Source organism: Camelina sativa, chromosome 19 (genome assembly GCF_000633955.1).
Source record: "Camelina sativa cultivar DH55 chromosome 19, Cs, whole genome shotgun sequence".
Lineage (NCBI taxonomy): Eukaryota > Viridiplantae > Streptophyta > Magnoliopsida > Brassicales > Brassicaceae > Camelina > Camelina sativa.
Genome location: NC_025703.1, coordinates 9,698,664 through 9,715,023, shown reverse-complemented (window position 1 = coordinate 9,715,023; position 16,360 = coordinate 9,698,664). Strand labels below are relative to the sequence as shown.

Sequence of the window (16,360 nt, the reverse complement as noted above, 5' to 3'; positions counted from 1 at the left end):
TTATGGCCTTGTGATTTCAAGACTGGTATAAGTTTATACCAACACCAAGCCCCATGAACCAACAAAAAAGGCTTGGCCTGTTGGCCATGTTGTGGTGGCCGTGACGTGGCGGATATAGGGCGGTAGTATAGGCTGATCAATATAACAAGAGTTGAGGTTAAGTATTTGTTTGTTTTGTTATTCACCATTTTTATTTTCACGTTATTGCGAGATTCTGATGAACGAATGTGGCCAATTATTTAGTAGAACCAAAAATTGAGGTGTTGACACATTGAACAATTCTAATGTTAATGTTACAAAATATTATTCAGTCATTCTTAAAAAGGGATTATAAAAACAGATATAGCGTACTAGATAATATATTTTTTCATTAATTTAATCCTTGGAAATTTTCTTGTATTACTACCAGTACTAATAAAGAATATTTCTTAACAAAAACAAAACTCAACAATTTATTTGGTTAGTTAACTTTTTCCTATTTTGAATTGAAACAGTTTCCATCATGCTGACAACAGAAAAATATCCAACTGTATCAACAATTTTTATGAAATAAAGTTTTTATTTATTTTCATGTTTCCAAGAGAGTTCAAAACGCAAACGTCAAATAAAATACATGTTCACAACACTAACAAAGACTTTTTTTTTTACTTTTTCTAGACTGTAAAAAACATCGGTCGTCCAGATTTCAATATGGTAAAACAAAAACAAAACTTGTAAAGACGTTGTCAACGACCATTTTATTCTATATTAGCTACAATAGTTTGCTATTTTCGTATCCTTAAATCGTTAAGTCTATATAAACTTTGTTTCCCCCAAAATAGCAAAACAATCCAATGGTTTCTGTTTGTCTTTGTTTCATTATAGGCTTCCTCTCCACAACATTCATCTATTAAGCAAGCCATAGAACCGTTTCCAAGGTTTTTCATCACCATGACCGGAAGAACAATGGAGAAGCCTTTAGGCTGCTTCCTTCTCCTCTTCTTCTTCATCATTTCCGTTTTCTTCTATTCCGCGGCGGCCCTCACCGATGAGGAAGCTTCGTTTCTCACAAGACGCCAACTTTTGGCATTATCAGAAAACGGAGATCTTCCCGACGACATGGAGTACGAAGTCCATTTAGACCTCAAGTTCGATAATAACCGGCTGAAAAGGGCTTACATTGCCCTCCAAGCTTGGAAAAAGGCAATATACTCCGATCCATTTAACACTGCGGCTAATTGGGTTGGTCCAAACTTGTGTTCTTACAAAGGAGTTTTCTGTGCACCAGCGCTCGATGACCCGAGCGTAATGGTTGTGGCGGGTATTGACCTTAATCATGCGGATATAGCTGGATACTTGCCGCCTGAGCTAGGTTTATTGACCGATGTCGCCTTGTTTCACGTTAATTCCAACAGGTTTTGCGGAGTTATTCCGAAAAGCTTTTCGAAACTAACGTTGATGTACGAGTTTGATGTCAGCAACAACCGTTTCGTTGGTTCGTTTCCAACGGTTGCTCTTTCTTGGCCGTCTTTGAAGTTCCTTGACATTAGATACAATGATTTTGAAGGGAAATTGCCGCCAGAGATCTTTGATAAAGATCTCGACGCCATATTCTTGAACAACAATAGATTCGAGTCGACCATCCCAGAGACAATTGGTAAATCAACAGCTTCCGTGGTCACATTTGCACACAACAAATTCAGCGGTTGCATCCCAAAAACCATCGGCCAGATGAAGAACCTCAACGAGATTGTGTTTATTGGGAACAACTTAAGTGGTTGTTTCCCTAACGAAATAGGTTCGTTGAACAGTGTGACCGTGTTTGATGCTAGCAGCAATGGGTTCGTTGGAAGTTTACCATCGACCTTGTCGGGCTTAGCCAACGTGGAACAAATGGATTTCTCGTACAATAAGCTCACCGGATTTGTCACAGACAGTATCTGCAAGTTGCCCAAATTGTCGAACTTCACATTTTCTTACAATTTTTTCAATGGAGAGGCTCAAAGTTGTGTGCCTGGGTCGAGCCAAGAGAAACAATTTGATGACACGAGCAATTGCTTACAGAATAGACCAAAACAGAAGTCGGCTAAAGAATGTTTACCGGTGGTTAGTCGTCCTGTGGATTGCAGTAAAGACAAGTGTGCCGGTGGTGGTGGTGGAGGTGGCGGTGGCTCAAACCCATCACCAAAGCCAACACCAAAAACACCAGAGCCAAAGCCAACACCAAAAACACCAGAGCCTGAGCCAAAGCCAACACCAACACCAAAAACACCAGAGCCTAAACAAGAAATTAACCCACCAAAATTAGAAGAGCCAACTAAGCCAAAACCAGAAGAATCTCCGAAACCACAACAGCGTAGTCCAAAGCCTGAGACACCATCACATGAGCCTTCTAAACCAAAGCAACCTAAGCCAGAGACACCAAAACAGGAATCTCCAAAACCAGAACCACCAAAACATGAATCACCAAAACCAGAGCAGCCAAAACCCAAGCCTGAGTCACCAAAACAAGAGTCACCTAAGCAAGAGCCACCAAAACCAGAAGAATCCCCCGAACCGGAACCTCCTAAATCGGAGACGCCAAAACAAGAGGAGTCACCTAAGCCTGAACCACCAAAGACAGAGACACCAAAAATGGCGTCACCTCCAGTGGAACCACCGGTAACAGATGATCCTTACGATGCATCTCCTATTAAAAAACGTCGTCCTCAACCACCGTCTACAGAAGAGACGCCTTCGCCACAATCTCCACCAGTACACTCTCCGCCACCGCCACCGGTATTTTTACCTCCGCCTCCAGTGCATTCTCCTCCACCACCAGTTTACTCACCGCCGCCACCTCCGGTATACTCTCCTCCACCTCCACCAGTCCATTCACCCCCACCGCCAGTCCACTCACCGCCTCCGCCCGTCCATTCACCACCGCCACCACCGGTCCACTCTCCTCCTCCCCCAGTTCACTCTCCTCCTCCTCCAGTTCACTCTCCTCCTCCCCCAGTCCATTCTCCGCCACCACCAGTACACTCTCCTCCTCCACCGGTCCACTCTCCGCCGCCGCCACCTCCAGTTTTCTCTCCACCACCGCCTGCACCAATCTACTCTCCTCCTCCGCCACCACCGGTCCACTCACCGCCTCCGCCCGTTTATTCTCCCCCACCACCACCAGTCCACTCACCGCCACCACCGGTGCACTCACCGCCTCCTCCGGTTCACTCACCGCCTCCTCCGGTTCACTCACCGCCTCCTCCAGTTCACTCTTTACCGCCACCGTCACCTATTTACTCTCCTCCTCCCCCAGTTTTCTCGCCACCACCAAAACCAGTAACGCCTCTACCACCGGCATCATCGCCAACAGAAAACGCGCCAACACCTTCATCAGAAACGGAAGAAGACTCATCACCGGTTCAAGCTCCGACTCCAGACTCTGAGGACATCGAAGCACCATCAGAATCAGACTATTCACCAGTGTTCAAGTCAAGTCCGGCTCCAGCACCAATCTCCGAGCCAAATCACTCCCCGGCTCCAATTTCACAACCAGAAGTTGAAGCACCAGAACAATCGGTCTCCACCCCTTCTTCATCGCCACCGTCTTCAAATCCATCAACAGATGTAACTGCACCACCATCGGAAGACAACGACGGCGGCGATGATAATTTCATCCTCCCACCGAACATTGGATTCCAATACGCATCGCCACCACCGCCGATGTTCCCAGGCTACTAAACCAAACTTTTTTAATATTTACATTTTGGTCCAACATTTTTCCAGTTTAACCCAATTTGTAACAGACGAAAAAAAGATAAGCAAAAAATCTACATTTATTTATTATAATTTGACCATTTGTAATCTAATCTGTAAGTAGATGAATTTTTAGAAAGTGAATATTATTTACAAAATGAATCGTTAACATATAAATGGCCAAAATTAACTTCAACTATTTGTCAAACGCTTTTTTATACATAAAGTTCAACACTCTGAAAATAACAACTTGAACTTTGTTAAAATTCAAATTTGCTATCTAAACTATATAAAATGTTGTTAATTTCAACATATGTTCGAACAGCATTAAATCAGAGTTTAACGATATTGAATCAGACGATCTGTAGCATCCACATGGCACTAGGAATGACCAAAACTAAGTTGTTTTGGTCATTTGTAGGTGTGTTGTGGCAATAAACAAAGTGTTTGATAAAAAATGGGGTGTTGGAGTCCGTTTTCGGGTGTGTTGTGAGACTTCATTTTTATCCATTTCTTGCTCTAAAATACCCAAAAATGACCAAAACGACGTAGTTTTGGTAAGTCCCAGCGCTACGCTGATGTCAGGGACCGTCTGACTCAATATCATTAAACTCTGATTTAACACTTCGAATAGAGGTTGAAATTGACAATATTTTATATAGTTTAGATAGCAAATTTGAATTTTAATACAGTTCAGATTGTTATTTGCAGGGTACTGAAGTTTAGGTATAAAAAAGCGTTTGACAAATAGTTGGGTTGATTTTAGCATTTTCCCTTTCTATGTTTATAGTGTAAATTCATCACATTCAGAGCCGTTCCGGAGCACAAGCCCAACAAGCAGCTGCTTTAGGCAGCAGATTATATAAATTATTTAGAGGGCATCAGTTCAACAAATATTTAGTAGTGTAGTGGTTATGTATTTTTTTTTTCTCACATTGGGGGTTCGAGTCCTACTGGATACCATCTCTTTATCTTAGTTCAATATTTGTTAATTTTTCTTCTTATCTCAATTATGTCTTATTTTATCTTAAGTTTTAAAAATTAAAGATTATAAATTATATTGAAAGTGATGATAAACTGTTATTTTCTGTTGATGTTTTGATTTGAATTTTTTATTTCTATGTTTGGTTTCTCATTTTAAAATCTAGTTATTCTAATTTTTTGGATTCTATTTTTTTTTATTTTTCAATTCTTGTTAAGAAACTCATTTTCAAAAATAATATATTGTTTTCTTTTGTGTAAATTTTTTTTTAGACATCTTATTTTGCTTTAGGCATTACATTACAATGAACCGGCTCTGATCACATTTTTTGTGTTAATTTCTCTCAAAGCTTTATTCTTTCTTCTTTAATATGTCCAAACTCCAAAATATTAATATTTATTCATATATTTCCACTTGAAAATGAATTTCACAGCTTAGAAAAAAACTTCAATTAAAATGAAAAGATTTTAGATTTTTTAGCCGTTTGGTTAATGTCTTTCATTTATCTTTCGTTTCTCTAGAGCAGACCTAGTTTTTTTTTTTTTTTTTTTTTTTTTTTTTTTTTTTTTTTTTTTTTTNTGGTCTTTATTGGCAACTATCCTATTTTTCAACTTTCAGTTTTACAGCTCAATCATCATCAAACTGATTAATATTTAAAAACCCTTTTTGGCTTCTGCCAAAATTATAGTAATAAAGAGTTGTGTTCAACTAGTAAACAATACATTATTGATTTAGTCCAGCTTTCAAGATTGATTTACTATTATCCTAATTAATACAGAGTGATTTAATATATTTTTCGATTAAAGTGTTAATTACTTCATGATCCGATGAGAGATCCTCTGACCGATAGATTCAACGAGAAAAAAAAATAGAAGTTTTAGTAGTAGTATCTTACTATATCATTAACAAAAACAGTACGCATAAAAACAAAACAAAATTGATTTATATATCCTGAATTTTTCTTTTGTACTTCTAGAAAAGTAGTGGTATATATTTAGCAACATTTTGGTTGAAGAGTACACATCATAAAGCTCTTTTAAACTTAGCATCAAAACTTTTCGTACTTGTAATAATGGAGGATCTTGATCCAACTTACATCCAAGCACCAGAACATAGATCTGATTCGAATTTCATCCCTAACCAACCCGAAGAAATACCCGTGATCGATCTCTCGCGCCTCGACGACCACGACGATGTCCAAAACGTCATCTCAGAGATCGGTGACGCCTGTGAGAAATGGGGTTTTTTTCAGGTGATCAATCACGGTGTGCCTTGCGACACAAGGCAACGGGTGGAGAAGACTGTGAAGACGTTTTTCGATTTGCCTATGGAAGAGAAGATAAAGGTTAAGAGAGATGAGGTGAATCCAGTAGGGTATCACGATGGAGAACACACTAAGAACGTTAGAGATTGGAAAGAAGTTTTCGATATTTATTTCAAAGATCCAATGGTTATTCCTTCTTCCACTGATCCTGAAGATGAAGGTTTAAGGCTTGTTTACAACAAGCGGCCTCAGTTTCCTTCTGATTTCAGGTAATATTTTAATTAGGTAGTTTCGTTGCTGTTTATGAGAAACAACGAACCGGATCCGGTTTAATGAAATTTTAAATTTAGTTCTCTAAACTGTGAAATCACTGAAATCTATAGATATTTGACCTTAAAACAAGAACTTAGTATAGTCATGAGTTTGTTAACATCATATGGGCTATAGCATAAGAATATATAAATAAGATACAGTCGTCGCTGACACTTCCAATTAATTTTTCTGTATGTAAAATTACTTTACTTTTCCTTCTTATATTTTAGTTTTCTCAAATTTATTTATAAAAATAGAAACTTAAAACCAAAATAATCAGAACCTTATCACATGTTTTACCAAATCTATTGGTGGAGTCACGTGAATCCTATCCTCTCAACGCTGCATCCACCACTGTATATGACACCTTACAAACTTCTATATATACATAGCATACAAAAAGATTCGATGAAATGATTTTCTATTTTTATTATTCAGTTATGTGAGCTATGTTTTTGTTCTGTTTTATTATTAGGGAAACATGTGAAGAATATGCAAGACACGCTGAAAAATTAGCGTTGAAGGTCTTAGAACTCATATCATTAAGCTTAGGCTTACCGAAAAAGCGTTTTCACAATTACTTCAAAGAACAAATGAGTTTTTTAAGGATAAATCGTTATCCACCATGTCCAAGACCTGATCTAGCTTTAGGTGTTGGTCACCACAAAGACGCAGACGTAATAAGTGTATTGGCTCAAGATGAAGTTGGAGGATTACAAGTTAGTCGTAGATCGGATGGTGTTTGGTTTCCCATTAGACCCGTCCCTAATGCTCTTGTCATCAATATAGGCAACTGTATGGAGGTAATATATATAACCTTGAAATTATGTCATACTACACAGCATTACAATATTCTTTCATAGTTAATGCGTACTGTATTATATAATAAAAAATGATAATGTAGATATGGACGAATGATAAGTATTGGAGCGCAGAGCATAGAGTGGTGGTGAACACAACAAGAGAGAGATACTCCATACCATTCTTCTTGTTGCCTTCACACGATGTGGAAGTGAAGCCATTAGAAGAGCTTGTGAGTCTTGAAAACCCTCCAAGGTACAAAGGCTATAAATGGGGTAAGTTCTACGTAAGTAGGAACAGAAGCGATTTCCGAAAACTGGAAACCAAAAACATCCAAATTGATGACTTCAAAGTTGTGACATGATAGACAGTATATATATGTGTCGATGTTCTTACAATCTTACCTTTTACCAATCATATTAATCAAATAATGTGTGTGGGCCAAAATTTGTGTCATAACCAATAAATTCGTTAACTTTTTGTGTATTGGAGAAGTGGCAAGATTTGTAGGCGATTGAGTTTTTAGTTATTTACTAGAATAGTACCCGCGCTATGCCGCGGGATTAATTTTTTATCTTATTTTAGTTGTATTTTTTTGTGTTTTGTTTTTTTTTCCGATTTCATAATATAATATATGTTGTTAGAAATCAAATTTCATAAGTTCTTAATAATTTTAATAGTAATTTTGTTATTATAATTTATATTATCTTAGGATATTTGAGTTTTTGATTTCATAAATTTAATTTTTGAATATATTTATAATTTTATTACCTTAAGATATAAGTTTAGGGATTTCAAACCCTTAGTTCTTGATTTGTTTCTCATTTAAAAACCCTCTTGAACAAATAGAATTCATGATGCTTTGGTATATAATTTTAGGCTATTTTTTGCTTTAAAACTAATGTGATTCTATCATACAAAACATTTGTAAAATATGATATTAATGATGATGGAAATATAAAAGAGATTATAATGATGGAGATCATTTCTTTTTTACAATCGAACACAATGTTTTGTATTTATTTTAGATAATTTTGGTATACTTCAATATTAATGTGCAGTCCAATTAATATTACTTTTGATATCAATAATCTTCAGTCACACTTAATCAGATAAATCAAATTGAATAAATCTCTAACTCCACCAAATCCCGAATAAGATAGTATAAACGACAACGAAGAAGAAGAAATCGAGCGTTGTTTCTCTCTTTAGTTTTGTCCACGTAAGAGTACAAAAAGCTGATGTGTATTAATTATTTTAATTTAATTGGGTATTCATTTTAACTGATGTGTTAGTGTCTGCTTCAATACAAAAGCTAATGTGTCATGCTCTGGTGAAAAACATACAACTTCTATTGTATTGATTGATTAAAGCAATAATTTCATCATTATCCTCATCCATTGTTAAAACTTAAAAACATAGACTTTTCTATAATAGGTGTTGTTCAGTGTTGTGGTCCAATACTGTGATATGGAAATTGTGTTTCTTTTAGGTTTTGTGAACGTAAGACGATAATTATAGAACTGTGATTCTAACGTCTAAAAGAAACTATGGTATGTCTAATTAACTAACTAATGGTGCTGGTTAGTGGTTTAAAAGTTCACCTCATAAGTTGAAAAGATCGAAGTTTACATATTTCTATTTTTTACGTAACTATTCACATATTCCAACTATATATATATATTATTATTTTTAAATAAAAGATTTGAGAAAAATTTAGAACATAATATAAAACATTTGTTTTTGAACTTCAAAAGTTTACATATGATTTGGAAGCATATATATGACTATTTTATAACAAAACATCACACACCTCTCTCTAACTGAGTTTGATTCCCTATTATAAATATGTTATCAAATTACTACTAATAATTTATTATTATGTAAAAATACTAATAATTAGTGTAAAAAGGTGTATTTATGTGTGTTTACTTAAGCATCACGTTGGGTCCAAAAAACTACTGAAAAAATAATTTTATTTACTAAAAAAATTGGTTTTTGTTTTAATTAGAAAAGCTGAAGTATTAAAAATATAGGATGAAGTGTATTAATAAAATGTTTTAATTGGAAAGAAAAGAAACTGATATGTAAACTCTAAAATTCACCAAAATATTGATGTGTCATGCTCCCGTGAAAAACCTTCAAATTTTATTGTATTATTCGTGCATAATGAACCGCTAAAACCAACTAATTTAACAACATTATTATGCAAAAAACGGTCGAAATATTATATAATTAATTTACGGCCACAAGCACAAGCTAGCTCTGCTTGTATTCTTAGCTGGCTCTAGATCCATGGACTAGTGAGGTTCAAAAATTAATGTGTTTAATCATTTTCTATGGGTTCGAATTTCACAGGAAACAAAAATTACATTTATGTGAAAATTTTGAATTTGGATCTAGACTCAAAAAAAATACTTAGTAATCGAGTAACATCCAATTTTCTTACACTTTAACATTAGTCAAAAAGCAATTCGAACTCGAAATAAACCATATGGTGATCTTTCGGAAAATAGTTCACTATGTAACACTTCTATGCATTTATACAAGGACTGATTGGATCAGCCATAGTGTTTATCATTAAAAAAAAAAAGGAAAAAGTTTGGTGCTACGTCTCATCGATCACTTACTTTTATTTTCATTTCAATTCTATGAACTAAGCGAAATTAGACATTATCCTTATTTGCCATGTGTTTTTCTATGACTGAGAGGGCTTCTCAGCAAGACACATGGTGTTAATGAAAAACTTATCTCATTTTTCTTCATGCTTATTATTATTTTTATTATTTAAATTATGAGATATCAATTAAAATTTATTTAATTTAAAGAAGTGATTTACGATTTCAGCACCACTCATAAGATTACGTCCAGATTCTATTTAAAATTGGCTTGTGGTCCTGTCCTGACCACCTAATTATCGTTTCAAATTGTATTACTCTGTGTTCTAACTTTAGATATTGTTATGCATGCTTAGTTGATATACTTCTGTTTCAATAAAACCCAACATTGCACCAAAAACAACTTTATTAAGTTAAAGAATTTCTTCAGGCGAATTTGCTGCAAGACCCTAACAAATCATTTGCATCAAAATCGTTTCAGCCTTTCAGGTGAATTTCTCACATCTGGAAAATTACTCTATGTAATTAAATGACTAGTATTGGACCACCAAATGTAACTAAGTGACCTCTTTCGATCTGTTTCGTTTATATGTGAGAAATTCGAATTTGGATTTTATGTAAGTGACTAGTGGACCACCAAATGTAATTATATAATTGTGGACCTCTTTCGATATGTTCATTGTTCACATCTGCGAAAATCAAATTCAAATCCGAATAGGTTTATAGCTATATATAGCTATGCTCCAAAAGTTGAGTCTTAATCTAAATCTACGTTAAGCAAAGCTTTGATAAGATTCGATCGTGACTGATTATTTATATTAATACGTATTCCTCAGCTAACCAATATAAATTGGATAACTTTTGTGTGTTGGAAGTGGCAAGATTTGTAGGTGATTGAGCTTTTTTTTTCTTTCTTTTAATTTCTCTCATGTATTGGCAAAAATAAAAATAAAAGATGATTTATTCGTGCATAATGAACCACTAAAACAAACAATTTTAATTGATAGGTAGCTGCCAATATATTAACGAAGATCGTAGTCAGCCTTACACTATGAAGCGGAACATATATATATATATATATATATATATATGAATTAACAAGTAATGTATCCACCCCACGTAAGTTAATAAAAAATATAAACATAGATTTAGTCAAAATTCAATTAAAAGAGGAAAAAAAACAACATCAAATTGTCATATTGTCTTCGTGTATTGGTGCAATGTTTTCATCCGCATCCATTCAATCTAACCCACATGAGTTAGATATAGTAACGAATACGTTACAATTTTCTTTATATGATTTGCAAATTATAAAAATATATCAAATTATAGACCGCAAACAAAAACGTTTCTAGGAAAAGATTTTTAACTTTCGATTATCAGTTTGATTTTTTATTTCGCTACGTACTAAATCGTTCATAGATAATATTTTGAAATTTTGATTCAGTTTATATATTATTACTAACTTACTATTTTTACGCACGTACAGCCTTTGTTTGCATGGTCGAATATACGATAAATACACGTTTTATATATATATAATATATATATACACCTACATCCCGATGTATGTAAAGAAACAAGCCCGAAGCTCTTTGTAAACCCAAAGGACAACAAAACGAAGCATATTCCGATGGTAGCAAATAATATGTCAAACGGTCTATCTGTATAAATAGAACTCTCGGTTTTGCAAGTAAGGGACATCCAAACACAGCATAAAGCTCTTTTCACTTAGGCTCAAAACTTTTATTGCTTGTAACAATGAAGGATCTTGATCCAACTTACATCCAAGCACCAGAGCATAGAAGAGATTCGAATTTCATCCCTAACCAACCCGAAGAAATACGTGTGATTGATCTCTCGCGCCTCGATGATCCCGAAGATGTCCAAAACGTTATCGCAGAGATCGGTGACGCCTGTGAGAAATGGGGATTTTTTCAGGTCATTAATCATGGTGTGCCTTTGGACGCAAGACAACGTGTGGAGAAGACTGTGAAGACGTTTTTCGATTTGCCAAGGGAAGAAAAAATAAAGGTGAAGAGAGACGAGGTGAATCAAGTAGGGTATCACGATGGTGAACACACGACAAACGTTAAAGATTGGAAAGAAGTGTTCGATATGTATTTCAAAAACCCAGTGGTTATTCCTTCTTCCACTGATCCTGAAGACGAAGGTATAAGGCTTGTTTACAACAAGTGGCCTCAGTTTCCTTCTGATTTAAGGTAACTTCTTTTAACCAATATAATCACAACCTCATGTTTACCAAATCAATTGGATTCCAATGAATCCTATCCTCCCAAGTCCCAACGCTGCATCCACCACTCTATATAACAAGTTTATAACTTACACAAGATTCGATGAAATGATTTTTTTATATTATTCAGTTATGTAAACTAATTTATTTCTCTTTTTTTTGTTCTATTTTTTTTCATTAGGGAAGCATGTGAAGAATATGCAAGACACGCTGAGAAATTAGCGTTCAAGCTCTTAGAACTAATTTCATTAAGCTTAGGCTTACCAAAAGAGCGTTTTCGTGATTACTTCAAAGAACAAATGAGCTTTTTCAGGATAAATCGTTATCCACCATGTCCAAGACCTGACCTAGCTTTAGGTGTTGGTCACCACAAAGACCCAGACGTGTTAGGTTTACTGGCTCAAGATGAGGTTGGAGGATTACAAGTGCGTCGTAGATCGGACGGTGTTTGGTTTCCCATTAGACCCGTCCCTAATGCTCTTGTCATCAATTTAGGCAACTGTATGGAGGTAATTTATATCCTTGATATTATGTCATATTATACACAACATTACGAGATTCTAGCTATCATAACTAATGAGTATTACTATATAATAAAAATGATAACATAGCTATGGACGAATGATAAGTATTGGAGCGCAGAGCATAGAGTGGTGGTGAACACAACAAGAGAGAGATATTCCATACCATTCTTCTTGTTGCCTTCACATGATGTGGAAGTGAAGCCATTAGAAGAGCTTGTGAGTCCTAAAAACCCTCCAAGGTACAAAGGCTATAAATGGGGTAAGTTCTACGCCAGTAGAAACAGAAGCAATTTTCAAAACCAGGATATCGAAAACATTCAAACTGATGACTTCAAAGTTGTGAAAGAATAGACTATATGTCAATGATTTTATCTTTTACCAATCATAATAATCAAATAATGTGTGTGAGTGTGGATTTGTGTCAGAACTAATAAATTTGATAACTTCTGTGTATTGGAAGTAGCAGGATTTAAATGTGATATAAGTTTTCTTTTCTTCTTTTCTCATGTATTGGCAAAACAGGGAAAAAAGAAGAAGATGACATCCGTGCATAATAAACCGGTAAAACAAATTATATCAATTGATTTGTGACTAGAGAACCACTGAATATGGTCAGAGGTCACGATTATATTGGTAGCTAGTGTGACTAGTGAACAACTGAATGTGTAACTATGTACGTAAGTGTGGACCTCTTTTGATCTGTTCTGTTTACAAGTGAGAAATTCGAACTCAAATTCATAATTATGTCATTTATCATGTAGAGAATTTTCATATTAGCTTTCCCCTACGACAAAGTCTAATAAACTATACATTTTATTTTGTCTAATGTAAAAACTTAACACTACAAAAAAACACGGTTTTTCTGACTACGATCGGCGACTAAAAGCGTAGTCGTTAAATTTAGCGACAATTTAACCACTAATTAGCGACTGCTTTGTGACTATTCTTTTATAATCGTTTATTAGTCACTTATTTGTGACAAAACAATTTAATCGCTAAATGGCAATTAAATAGCGACGAAATAAGAAAGTTGTGAATGTTGTCGTCAAAAACAGTCGCCAAATTAGCGACCAATTGTGTAGTTGTTAATGTAGTCGCTAAAAGTTGGTTGAAAACACGTTTTTAGCATTACGGAGTAGGTGTACCTGTATTTGGTGACTACGTGATATAGTCACTTTTTAGTCGCTAAATATGTCTATATAAATTGAGCTCACCAATCGTTTTTCTCACTCGCAGAAACACAAAACAACACAAAAAAACGTGATCATAGAGATTTATAATAATGTCAGGAAGTTACAATTATAGTAATTTCCGGGAGTGGATGTACAAGAGGGTCGATGAGGTGACGAGAAATTTTACAGAAGAGTTCAGAGCCGAGATGGAGCAGTTCATGCAATTTGCAAATAGCCAGCCTTTTGCACAAGAAAACGGAGGTAAGTTTTTTTGCCCTTGTAGTAGGTGCAAAAACGGGAAGCGTTTTCTAGGGACTAGAATTTGGAATCATCTTTTTAGTTATGGGTTTATACCAAATTATTACGTTTGGTATAAGCATGGGAAGAAATTAATATGAATATAGGAACGAGTACTGTTGATCCGACTTTTATTAGTGGGAGTGAGGAAGTGGGTAATGTAGTAGAAGATACATATGTGGATATGGTGAATGATGCATTTCCTTCTAATGTGGGTTTTGATGATAACTATCAATGGGATGGGGGTTATCAGAGTGTAGAAGAACCAGTACTTAACCATTCAAAAAAAATTCTATGACTTGTTAGAAGGTGCAAAAAATCCAATATATGATGGTTGTCGTGAAGGTCAGTCACAATTATCTTTAGCTTCTAGAGTTATGCAAAATAAGGCATATTATAATATGAGTGTTACTATATAATAAAAATGATAACATAGCTATGGACGAATGATAAGTATTGGAGCGCAGAGCATAGAGTGGTGGTGAACACAACAAGAGAGAGATATTCCATACCATTCTTCTTGTTGCCTTCACATGATGTGGAAGTGAAGCCATTAGAAGAGCTTGTGAGTCCTAAAAACCCTCCAAGGTACAAAGGCTATAAATGGGGTAAGTTCTACGCCAGTAGAAACAGAAGCAATTTTCAAAACCAGGATATCGAAACTCTCCAAGTCGATGACTTGAAAATTGTGACATAAATGGACTATGTGTCAATGTTTTTATCGTTACCAATCATATTAATCAAATAATGTGTGTGAGTGTGGATTTGTGTTAGAACCAATAAATTGTATAACTTCTGTGTACTGGAAGTGCCAAGATTTGTATGTGATTGAATTTCGTTTTCCTTCTCATGTATTGGCAAAAAGAAAAAGAAGAGAGATGTTTTATTCCTGCATAATAAACCGCTAAAAAAAGTTATTTTAAAAGAAGGTTTTTTTCTTCGACGTTCTACGTCAGTAGGAACAAAAGCGATTTTGGAAAATTAGAAACCGAAAACATCCAAATCGATGACTTCAAAGTAGTAACATAATAGACATGTATTATATGTGTCGATGTTCTTATCTTTTACCAATCATATTAATCAAGTAATGTGTGTGGGCCTAAATTTGTGTCAGAAGTCAGAACCAATAAATTCGTTTAGGTGATTGAGTTTGTTTTTGGTGGTAGACCATCTCCATTAATTCCTCATTTTATTATAAGTGTTTTAAAAAAATATTAATTTTAAATTTATTTTACGATAAATCAATACAATAAAAGATGAAGGTGTTTCTCTTTAGAGCTTGACACTTCAGCTTCAATATTAAACCAAGTGTTGACACTTCAATAAAAATAAACAACCAATAAAATTATAACAATTAATACACATAAGCTTAAAAAATTGTCACGCTGTACGCACTCCAAATCCTTTGCTTTTAATCTCTCTCTTATCTTTGTTCAATTTTAAGCTCCAAAATCGATTTCGAATCGCCGTCGATTATCACCGTGATTTAGCAACGATTTTCTCATTCGACTGTTACTTCTCTTCCACTATCCACCATTGGGTGACTCGATTTCGAAACTTTAGCCAGAAATCTCTATAGTAGATCTCTCTCTTATGCATATTTGGGCTTTTGCATTTGATCATCCGATGATTTCTTATGGCAGTTGACCTTTGATTATTTTCATATATGCATATCTCAGTCTAATGCTTTTTTTAATTCATCTTCTGCTTTCTAATTCAATTTCAATGCATAATTTTTTCGTACTTTCTTCTTCGATGAGAATCGAATCACATCGTCGGTTCTTGATTTATTTTGGGCTGACCATGATATAATTTGAGTTGCCACTTCACAAAATTTGATTAGTTGGTCAGTATTTTTTGTCATCTATAATTGGCTAATCTAATTTTTAGGAAACTTTGGGATGCTTTGACCGGAGATGTCCTGCATTCTTTTGAGCACAAGCATATTGTTCGAACTTGCGCCTTCTCCCAGGTATATAAACAACTTCTTTGCTTGTTTAAGATTTTTCTGACATAAGATTCATTAGACTGTGTTGTACTGGTCTTGCTATACATGTATCCGTTCATTGTTCTTTTGTTATGCTTTAAGGTTTGTATTATGTAAAAATCATGTAAGGACATGATTATGCTCTGCCATGGTTCTTTCTTCAAGATACGCAATTTCTAATCACGAGAGGATTTGAGAAAAAAATTTGTGTCTTCGACTTGAATCGCTTCGATGGCACCTCCTACAACAATTGATAAATCTCTTGGTTCTATTAGAACAGTAACATGGCTTCACGTTGACCAAACAATATTAACTTCTTGCACTGATATTGGTGGTGTCATGTATAAAGTATATATCTCATTAAGAAAAAAAAACATTCATGGTTGCATACCTAGAGAAAAACTCATTCTTTCTTCTCTTGAACAGGTTGTC

General features: G+C 34.9%; 3 protein-coding genes across 3 annotated transcripts; all 3 read left to right on the top strand.

Annotated features, from left to right (window-relative positions):
* On the top strand, positions 559-3,865 carry LOC104765770 (pollen-specific leucine-rich repeat extensin-like protein 1). Its single transcript, XM_010489530.2, has one exon. The coding sequence runs from the start codon at positions 931-933 to the stop codon at positions 3,700-3,702; it is 2,772 nt and encodes a 923-aa protein (XP_010487832.1). The 5' UTR covers positions 559-930; the 3' UTR covers positions 3,703-3,865.
* Positions 5,696-7,587, top strand: LOC104765769 (protein DMR6-LIKE OXYGENASE 2-like). The gene is made up of 3 exons (XM_010489529.2): positions 5,696-6,232; positions 6,751-7,078; positions 7,180-7,587. The coding sequence occupies exons 1-3, from the start codon at positions 5,772-5,774 to the stop codon at positions 7,438-7,440; spliced, it is 1,050 nt and encodes a 349-aa protein (XP_010487831.1). The 5' UTR covers positions 5,696-5,771; the 3' UTR covers positions 7,441-7,587.
* On the top strand, positions 11,292-12,971 carry LOC104765768 (flavonol synthase/flavanone 3-hydroxylase-like). Its single transcript, XM_010489528.2, has 3 exons — positions 11,292-11,916; positions 12,130-12,457; positions 12,560-12,971. The coding sequence occupies exons 1-3, from the start codon at positions 11,456-11,458 to the stop codon at positions 12,821-12,823; spliced, it is 1,053 nt and encodes a 350-aa protein (XP_010487830.1). The 5' UTR covers positions 11,292-11,455; the 3' UTR covers positions 12,824-12,971.

Excerpts from the sequence above, each read along its gene's own strand:
- LOC104765770 (XM_010489530.2), top strand. The coding sequence starts at position 931 with ATGACCGGAAGAACAATGGAGAAGCCTTTAGGCTGCTTCCTTCTCCTC.
- LOC104765769 (XM_010489529.2), top strand. The coding sequence starts at position 5,772 with ATGGAGGATCTTGATCCAACTTACATCCAAGCACCAGAACATAGATCT. Across the intron at positions 6,233-6,750 it reads CAGTTTCCTTCTGATTTCAG|GGAAACATGTGAAGAATATG; the intron begins GTAATATTTTAA and ends TTTTATTATTAG. Across the intron at positions 7,079-7,179 it reads ATATAGGCAACTGTATGGAG|ATATGGACGAATGATAAGTA; the intron begins GTAATATATATA and ends ATGATAATGTAG.
- LOC104765768 (XM_010489528.2), top strand. The coding sequence starts at position 11,456 with ATGAAGGATCTTGATCCAACTTACATCCAAGCACCAGAGCATAGAAGA. Across the intron at positions 11,917-12,129 it reads CAGTTTCCTTCTGATTTAAG|GGAAGCATGTGAAGAATATG; the intron begins GTAACTTCTTTT and ends TTTTTTCATTAG. Across the intron at positions 12,458-12,559 it reads ATTTAGGCAACTGTATGGAG|CTATGGACGAATGATAAGTA; the intron begins GTAATTTATATC and ends ATGATAACATAG.